This window comes from Chlamydotis macqueenii, chromosome 3 (assembly GCF_036417535.1).
Source record: "Chlamydotis macqueenii isolate bChlMac1 chromosome 3, bChlMac1.mat, whole genome shotgun sequence".
Taxonomy (NCBI): Eukaryota; Metazoa; Chordata; class Aves; order Otidiformes; family Otididae; genus Chlamydotis; species Chlamydotis macqueenii.
Window position 1 is genome coordinate 126,189,384 of NC_141558.1, and position 9,292 is coordinate 126,198,675.

At 50.3% G+C, this 9,292-nt stretch overlaps 1 protein-coding gene across 4 annotated transcripts in view; it reads right to left on the reverse strand.

Moving 5' to 3' along the window:
- Positions 1-6,244, reverse strand: part of ANAPC1 (anaphase promoting complex subunit 1) — a 30,856-nt gene extending 24,612 nt beyond the window's left edge. For 3 of the 4 annotated variants that reach the window (XR_015258106.1, XR_015258105.1, XM_086744252.1), the window contains exons 1-12: positions 5,946-6,244; positions 5,618-5,779; positions 5,391-5,442; positions 5,098-5,201; positions 4,678-4,760; positions 3,543-3,616; positions 3,129-3,277; positions 2,550-2,770; positions 1,853-2,062; positions 1,150-1,245; positions 607-697; positions 428-493 (exon numbers count right to left, since the gene is read on the reverse strand). Coding sequence is in view for 2 of the 4 variants with exons in the window: in XM_086744252.1 (XP_086600378.1) it covers positions 428-493; positions 607-697; positions 1,150-1,245; positions 1,853-2,062; positions 2,550-2,770; positions 3,129-3,277; positions 3,543-3,616; positions 4,678-4,760; positions 5,098-5,201; positions 5,391-5,442; positions 5,618-5,779; positions 5,946-6,158 (1,521 nt within the window). In the remaining 2 variants the exon portion in view is untranslated. The remainder of the gene's footprint in view (positions 1-427; positions 494-606; positions 698-1,149; positions 1,246-1,852; positions 2,063-2,549; positions 2,771-3,128; positions 3,278-3,542; positions 3,617-4,677; positions 4,761-5,097; positions 5,202-5,390; positions 5,443-5,617; positions 5,780-5,945) is intronic. The other variant, XM_086744253.1, reaches the window with a different exon arrangement.
- Between the last annotated feature and the right edge of the window lie 3,048 nt (positions 6,245-9,292).

Here is a 9,292-nt window from a genome sequence, read left to right on the forward strand (position 1 = left end):
GTAGGTTACTGCTACAGGTCTGCTCCCACTAAAAGTTCTAGCAGGGCTTCACTGAGAAAGCTCTACTTTCAGAGTATATTTTTTTATATATGTACATACATATATACATACACACACACACACAAATGTGCGTACACACAAGTACAAACAGCAGTGCCCAAGGTTTCTGCGTATACAGAGAGAATATAGTGCATCTCCAGAGAATTTAAGAAAAAGTTTTAGTTATCTTGGATGATTCACGTCCATCCTAACAACAGCCCTTTGTAAAGTGAAATGATTTGAAATCAGAAACCATCTGGTATGCTACAGAGAAGTTTGAGAGTTTTTTGTTCAGGACCCCCCTGTACAGCTCAGCTGGTAACCAAAGATTCAAACATTGATTTTTGGGACAGGAAAGAAAAAAAAACAAACCAAAACTGTTACTTACCCGAACCACTCCAGAATAAAGCACTAGATTTCCACTGCCTTCCAGAACCAGCAGCATATCAATGCCCTGGAAGAATCAGGCAGCATATTCAGCTTCTTGTATTTAAGTAAGACAACAGTGGGAGGACAAGTGACAAGGCAGGACACTCCACAGTTAACAGCCCGTACAGAGGTACGTACCTCCACCGGAGCTGCGTCCTTTGCTTGAATATTAGTAACAGAACCAAAGATCAGCTGCGACTTATCGTTGCTCTCTTGAAATTTTACACACCTAGAGATTTGTGAGAACAACAGGAAACATAAAAGGACTGTCCTATCTGTTGTTACAGAAAGGAGACAGAACATTAAAGGTGTTGCATGGAGCGGTTACTTTTATTGTGGTATGCCTGGTTCCTTCCTTCTTCCTTTGCTTGTTTTGCCCTGCTAGTCAACTTATTTTGACTCTGCTAGTCTAATAAAAACCCTCAACGTACTTCCAAAGGGTAAAGATGAGGGTAAATAAGAATATCCTTCAAATTACAGTAAATGTTCTCTCATAACTCAGTTTTAAATAGCTCAAATGCCACCACAGTTAAAAGCACGTCATACGAGAGCCAGTGACGTACCACGTGTTCTCATAGCAGACTCCACTAGCTGGAGGAATAAGTGTGTTAAAACCCATATCTAGCTGGTAATTTCTAGAACGCTCCTCTGTTCACCTGTCCCCAAGACAGGGATGCTCACCGCAGCTGGAGCTGGGATTCCACCAAGAAGCACAAGAACTTCTGCCCACAAAGGTCAGCGGTAATAAACACTTTTGATGCTTGGGAATTCTTCTCTCTGTAAAAGAGACAGGATAATCAGCACACTCTTTGGTCTACCATAAAAATTTTAGGGAAGGAAAACACAGTGTCCATAAACTGTAGGGTCACACTGGACTTCAACTAGCAGTGCACCCAGCTGCCAGAATGTGCCAGTCTCAGTTTCAGTCATTACTCTTGAAATTGATTTTCTCCAGTTTTCACATTCCCCACTTCTTGGCATGCGGAGCACATGCTACTTGGCTTTGTTCTCCTATTCATTTTGATAGTAACAGAGAAAGAGATACTTCCTCTAGAAGATAAAAAAAAAAAAAAACCCCAAAGCAATGACCAGGTTAGAACCTACTTCACTTTACAGCTCTCGTTAAACCAGCCCCCAGCTCAGAGGGGCTGATAACACAGCAGGTAAAACCGTTCCAAGCACCCAATTCCCTTTTCAAGAGAGCTGCACACTTAGCGACCATCATTTTTCCAAAATTAGGACGTGCAGGTCCACACATCTATTTTAAGGCAGCACCACTTGCAGAAAGCACACGCTAAAATAAGTCATTAATTTACTTCATTTCCTCCCCCCGACCCCGCAACGGAAATCTAGAACACCTCACCCTCCAACACGAGCGCCTAACCTCATGTTTGTGAGGGTTTCTGTCCACAGGTGATCTATACACAGCTCAGGAACAATCGGCTCGGTTTCTGCCATAAGGAAGGAATCGCTGGCAGCGCTGCTTGGCGAATGGGTCATACTGTGCCTCTTCGGCGACTGAGCATTACTGGAAAAGTTGAACCTCTGCACTCCCGAGAAAGAATGCACTCCCAGGGCAGGGGAATGAGAGCGGCTGCAAGCAGAGACATAAGACACTATTGAAGATTTACAGAGCCAGGTACAGAATCCCCGTTAAGCCAAGGAGCTCATTTGTCAGTAGAGACTTTAAAAAACAACACACAGCCAAACCCACCCTGAAACAGTTCAATACTAGCTTCTTTTAGCAATACAAAAATCTCTCCCAACCTGTTTGCTCTGAATACACCTTTCTTTAGAAAAGCTAACTGAAGAGATCTGCAGGCAGTTCTTGACTCCGCTACAGACTGGCTGTGTCATGACAGAACAGCCTCTTTGGTTCTTGCACGCTAATTACCTTCCTGTGCTACAGAGGAACCAAAAGTCCGTTCCAAGAGGGCTTTTCAGGTGCTGTAACAGAAAAGGCACCTGCACCTTAGATTTGTATCGGCAGAGAAAGACAGGCAGCAATATCAGATGTCCATCCTGTTCTGCAGCTTCTATTCTTTGGTGTCGCCTGTCTACGCGCCACGGTCGGCACCCACCTCAAAGCAGCCATGTTGGAGATGGACGGCGAGCGGGACTGCATGCTGGGGGACGACACCGATCTGCTCTGGCTGTGGATGGACGAGTAGTTCTGGAAAGGGGAGCCCACGGGAGAGTCTCCTTTTGAGAAGCTTCTGAGATGAGCGGTCAAAGAGCTGCTAGTGGCCATGTGCTGCGGCGTGCCCATCTGCTCCGAGAACTTCAGCACTGTGTTCTGCTCCTGGGGGAGAAAACAGAGCTGTCTGTGCACAAACAGCACAAAGGCAGTAACAGCCAGGAAGACACTCAAATAGCCTGTTTCATCAGCGAGGTGTCAAAAATTTGTGCCTAGGCAGGTACTCAGCCCAAGAAGTTGTTCCTACCAACCACGCTCTCTCACTCCCAGGCACAGAAACTACTCTGGTTTCATGGCACTACGTTGTTTGTCGCTCTTCTTACAGAGCACAACAGTTTGAGTCCAAACTGTTTGAGTGCAAACATCCTACTCCCCTATAAATAAAATAAATCACAAATACCAGGCATTCCAGCACACAGAAAAGTTTTTTTATAATGGTACTTAGTCAACAATAACTTCGTACCTCTGGCTTCACTCTCCGAAGAGCCCACACGGAATGTAAACTCTGCACATTGTCATAGGTCATCACAATGGAAGGCTCAGCGTTGAGAAACACAATCCTCAAGGCATGGTCAGCGACGTACTGCACTCTAGCAGAGCCAAACACGCCTGCTAAAGAAGCGGTTACCGCGAGTTCAGGTGAAAGGGTCATTGCTACAGCAGTGTTGTCACTTACAGGGTTATGATTTTTCACACTTCCTGCTGCATCGAGGTTTATTTTCCCTGTTCGCAAAGCAGCTAAAACCACCCACCTCTGAATTCTTGAAAGAGGGATTATTTACAGATTTTGTAATAGAGAAAACGCTGAAGTGACACATGAAGCGTCCGATGCCACACGGACGGACTCCAAGCGAAACATCCAAAGACATAAACCTACCTCCAGACTTACAGACGAGCGGCGTTATCTCGTCTAACGGGTGTAGCATGCTGAACATAGTAGGCAAAGGCTCTCTACAAAACAAAAAACACATTCAAAAAATAAACGCTAACAAGTGTAATTGTTCCATCTTGTAGCCTGTACACGTGGTGCCATCCCAAAGCTCCTCAGTCCTTAACAAATCAGAGCCAGAAATCCAACAGTAGAGGCGTCGTTGGATTAACTGAGCAGAGTCAGACGAGGCTGGCGTATCAAACAGGACGATGAGGTCTTGTTTTACATCTCGGAGCACCTGAGAATGACCCCACCTGGTGGCCACAGGACAGCCTTGGCTGGCCCGAGTGCACAGAGCTGGCACTGGCTGAGTTAGGAGGAGCAGGAAGAGGAGAAAGCCCTCAACTCAACCTCAGCTTAAGAATTCAGCTTCCACAGCTCCCAGAGGAGCAGCCAGCCATCAGGTCTCTGTATCCATCACAGAGCTGCAATCAAGCCACTCATCTGCGGTGGCGGCTGCAAACGGAGGAATTTTCACAGGAGGCCACCTTGAGTGGGGTCAATCACAATTTTTGCAATGAAAGTTTTCAGGACCTCTATTTCTAATCCCAACTCTTCTAAGGACTAGAGAATCACAAGTGCCTGGGATGGACACATAAAGCCTAAGAGACAGCAAGCAGCTGTATGAGACGCTGCTCATCAGCATTACTTTGCTTCTCAGCTGTACGCCCAGCCGCAGAGCGCAGGGTCTAGGACCCTCACCAAATAGGTCACAGGAAGCACCCCGCAGCTGAGAGAAAACATCTCAGTGACAGTCCCTCAGTGAATCTCCCAGTCTGCCGCCGCAGCCTGGAACCAATTCCCTGGGAAACCTCAGTGAAATCAGACAGTAACACCCATATCGCGCCTCCCGTGCCCTGTTCCCAGGATCACCACCCCCAACTAGTTCTCAGGACAAGGCAGTATCGGAGGAATATCACGAATTGTCAGAATTCAGCCCCTTCCTGCTGTTTCCTGATGTTCCACCCGTCCCTGCCTCAAATGCACAGATCCTTTCATTATTGCTCTTCCAACTCTTGCACTGCTGTAATAAATCAGCGAGCAGCCTATAACGAAACAATCAGAGCCACTCATTACACACCTGGGCGGACTTGGGGGTACTTCGTGCGAAGAACTGCTGCGCTCAAACAGCAAACCGTATTTCGTTGGCCAGACATTTGCAACCTGTAAAAAAAAAAAAAAATCAAACACCAAAGAAAAATAATAAAGTACTTCCTATATTGATTAAGTTTCGTGTTTGAGTACCTCGTGACAGCAAAGGAGATGTTTAGGCCTTTTCTTGAGAGAAGGGTAATCGAAATCGGAGCGGGTTCTCACACTACGAAGCGGTCATACCCATGCTTTCACAAGCTATACAACCAGCTGCCGCTACACCCGGAAGCGTCCAACACCCTGATCACGCAGCCAGCCCCAGCTCTGTTTTACGCACACCTCCCCACCCCAACACAGCGTGCAACCAGATAACAAGCCTCTTCGTGGACAAAAACAGGACAGCCCTTACCTGAAAAGGTAAAGCAGCAATGTAATCCTTTCCTTCTACGCTATGCACATTTATACAGGAATTCTGCAGTATGCAGATACATTTCTCTACTGTTTCATCGCTGCCTGAAACCGAGGGAAAACAGAAGAAAAAAAAATACACAGTGAGGTTTCTCTCTTTCCTCAGACACCTTCTGTACGCAAAACGTAAACTTGAAGGGGGGGGTGGCTGTCTTAACACAGCAAGTCTTCATTAAACTTCCCATGCCAAACTCCAAGCTTTCGTTTTGGCATTACAGCAAGCAGCAAACTTACCGTCAGCTTTCTCAGATTTCTCCCGGGGCAGAGTGAAGTCGCACCACAAGGCCTGCAACCAAACACAGTTTAACCGTTTCTGAAGGATGAGCTGATGACAGTACACAGCCCGATCTTTCCGTGTGTCTCCCCCGATAACCCCACCTCAGAACACCGAAAACAGCCAGCGAGGGCTTTTTTTAGCGAAGGCGCACTCATTCGGTCGCCCCCTTTGCATGTTTTCGTACCTGCAGAACGGGGCTGTCGACGGTGAAAGCCTTATAGACGGCAGACGCTTGGTTTTTACTCCCTTTGCTCCAGATGACCACGTTGCTGGCCACATACAGCTCTTCATCGTAGTCCACCTCTTCCCCCACCTCACCGGCGCCTTTCCTCAACTGCCAGCTCTCCTGAAAACCCAGCGTTTTTAAAAAGAAAAAGTCACAAGACCCGTCGGTGCGACCGCAACAGCCTGCCCGTGGCTGGCTGGTCACGTTTTGGCCAATTTATTTGGGAAGACCCCCCCCCCCCCCCAAAAAAAAAAAAAAAAAGCCAGGCCCAACGGCTGCCTCCTACCCGCTGCCGCTCGTGGATCGTCACCTCCCGGAGGGAGCCCACCAGGCCGGCCGCCCCGTCGGAGGAGCAGAGCTCGGAGGCGGGTTGGAGCCGGCGTAGCTGGAGGGTGAGGGCGCTGGGATGGCGCCGGCAGTGCTCGCGGCCCCGGGGGGAGAACTCCTGCAGGTCGCCGGCCGCTATCATCGTCGCCCTCTCGTCAGACTGGTCCGACATGGGGACCCCGCTATCCTCATTATTTCTGGGACAGGACGAGCACCCGCCGCGAAACCGGGCTCCTCCGGTTTACCCGGGGAGCCCGGCGGGAACGCGGCGGCGGGAACGGCGGGGGAACGGCGGCGGCGGCGGCTCCTCCTCACATGGGCGCGGCCATTTTGCTGCTCCCGCCCTGCCCCGCGGCGCCGCGCGGGGGATGCCGGGAGGGAAATGGCGGAGGGCGGCGGGGTGAGGGAGGGTGAACCCGGCCCCGGAGGCGTTTGGCGGTGTCTCCCGAGGGGAATCCTGCTCAAAACGTGCCGGGTTTGGGGTGCTACGGTCACGCTGATCTTTAAAAGGGAACGGCTGGCGTGCGGTGCGGTCCAGGTCCTCGGCAGCCGAGTGGTGCGCGGCTGCCACCTCAGCCTGCTGTAGCGCCATCCCTTTTTCCCCGCTTTCCTCCTAAACCTGAACCTTCTCACAGGCTGCACCTTCTCTTCTGAGTGTAGCCAGCAGGACCGTCCTCTCCATCTCGGAGGCTTGTGAGAAAATCTCCCCCCCCCCCCCCCCCCCTTTACAACCAGGCCTGTATTTCCGCAATTAAATGTTTAAACAGCTTCTACACCGATGCTTCAACGTCTTTCTGTTTTAAAGCATAAAGTTACACAGCATGGAGTTAATTTTCCTGTACAGTTCGGGCAGTGTGCATGAGCAGTGGCTTTTCCAAGGTAGGCGTGGTGCTTAAGAAACAGAAAACACAACATTTTGTAGGACTGGCAGGGCCCCTCAGACCCCTGCCGCTCTGCAGCCGTCGACAGGCGTGTGGTACAACCCTCCATGCAGAATTTCAGCTCCTCACGTGGTACGGATTAGCCTAACTCGGTGGAAATCAGCGCTCCGCTGACCTACGCCAGCTAGAAACCCAGCGGACGCAGCGGCCGTCAGCGCCCGAGGTGGCCGTTCTCGTGTTTCGAGCGCAGAGAGGTCGCGTCGTCCACCTTGGCTCCTGATCCGGTGCGGGGACAGCCTGCCACATGCTCCCGAAGGCTAAGAGGGTGCCCAAACCTCCGCAGCTGCACCTCTGACTACCGGCGCTAGGTGTCAGGCGGTTAGCCTGGCTTTTCTGAGGAGATTTGCTCCGAGGAATGATGCGTGGATGCGCATTTCTGTATAATCAAATGCGTAATGGGGCCGTTGGGGTTCCAGCGGCGGCTGTTCTGCCTCGGTTGTGGTGTCACAGCGAAACGTGCAGAAACGGCGCTCCGGGATGTGCTCAGCTGCCAAAATCTGCCGGGGCAACGGGATTATTTTTATTCTTTTAAGAATTCACTGGTGAGATGAGCGCCGCGCTGTTGGTCTGCCCGTCTTGCGGGCGTCTGTACCATGCGGACGCGTTGGCAGGACGTAAGCTTATCCTGCGGGCTCGCAGCCATGCGTACATTGCAAAACGAGCTCTTTATTACCGCTCACCTTAATTCTTTTAATTAGCACCTGCAGTGTGAAGCACAAAAGGAGCCTGTGCTTCTCTGACAGGCAGTAACAGAGTAAAAACCCGTATGAAGTCCCCTGACGGGAACTGGAAAAGCAGCGCGTTCTGCCGAGGGTGATTTGTTTTCAAGACGCATGAGAAATCAAAGGAGGAGGGAGAAGCTGTGGAAGAATTGAAAACATATTTGGAACTGTGGTTCCAGCGCGTAGCGTGGGGGGGGAATCCTCCGTTCAAGTCACGACAATAAGCACTCTCGTTTTCTCAGAAACAAGAAGCAGCTTGCTGGGGAAAGCCAGGTTTAGGAGAAGCAAGAATTCACCCAGCTGCGGAGCGCTTTCCAATTGTGTTGCAGCTTCTGGCAGGAAGAGAAGCGGAAGAAACGGAAGCCTAGAGTTACAGATCCAGCCAAGGAGCGAGTTTCCATGTGGAGGGAAATGGGGGTATTTACAGAAATAAGGCTGTGAAATACAAAGAGCGGTTTTGCGGGCGAGGAAGACTGCTCGGGGCTCCAAATGAGGAAGGTTCAAGCCGGTGCCCAACTTTTGGAGATGGCTTTCTGCTTTTGCGAAAAAAAAATAAATAAAAAAAAAATCTGCAGACCGGGAGAAATTGTCCTAGGAAGAAACAGCTGAGCCAAGGGACAGAAGGTGCCTGGTGAGAGACGTAGCGTGTGCCATGTGCCTAAAGAAAGCGGCACAAGAAAAAAAAAAAAAAAAGCATTTTAGTAGCACCACAAAACGTTCTGTTTTCCCTGCAAATGGTTTGCAAGCGGCGTCCCGTGAGCGGGGTAGAACATTTGACGCAAGCGGGCCATCTGCCTTGAGCTCAAAACATGTTGCCAAAAGAGTTTGGCGTGTAAAAGAACAAGAAGAGCGCCTGCGAGTAGAAATAAAAATAGAGGAAGCAGAAAGAAAGGAAAGAAGATGCTTATCAAAATGAAAATAAAAATACAGAAATAGCAAAGGGGAAAAAAAATCTCAGCGGGTAACAGCCCAGAGCCTGATTGCTGAGTGCCGTTTCTGCTAAACGGTGTGCTTTCTCAAGTGCTGCGTTCCCTCCCGGGTCTCCTGCGAAGAAATTATGTCAACGCTCCGAAGTGAAACTGCAAAAAAAAACCCCAACGGGTCACGTTCAGGCGCTACCCTGGCACCGCGGTGCCTCCCAGAGCACTCGCTGGGATCCCGATGGCCGGCCGCGGGCCGCGCCGTTGGGGAGATCTTCTGAGTCCGGCCGCGCGTTGTGGACTTCGGGACGCAACGCCACAAGCCGTTCACGTGCAGGCCCCGGTGGCTGTTGAGTTTGGGCTCTGAGGGATGAAAATGTGAAATCTGCTCCAAAAAAAAAAGGCCGTCGAGGCCGCTCCGAGCCTGTATTCCATGTGCCGTTGGGCCAGACTGTCTCCTGCCTCTCCTGTCACAAACCTGGCCTGGGAGTTTCTCCTCTCCCTGTTTCTTCCTCCCCCTCGGCGCACCGGCCTCTTCCTCGCATCAAGCTGAAACGGACTGCAACGCCCCATCAAGCTGGAGACTGCGCTGAGCAGAACCCAACCTGCTGCAAAGAAATGACCCAAATTAGGGGATTTTAGAGAGCTGCCTAAATCCCCTTTATGTGCCCACGTGTTCTCATTGTTTATTTATTTTTTTTTTCCTCCTCTTTTGCAGAAATT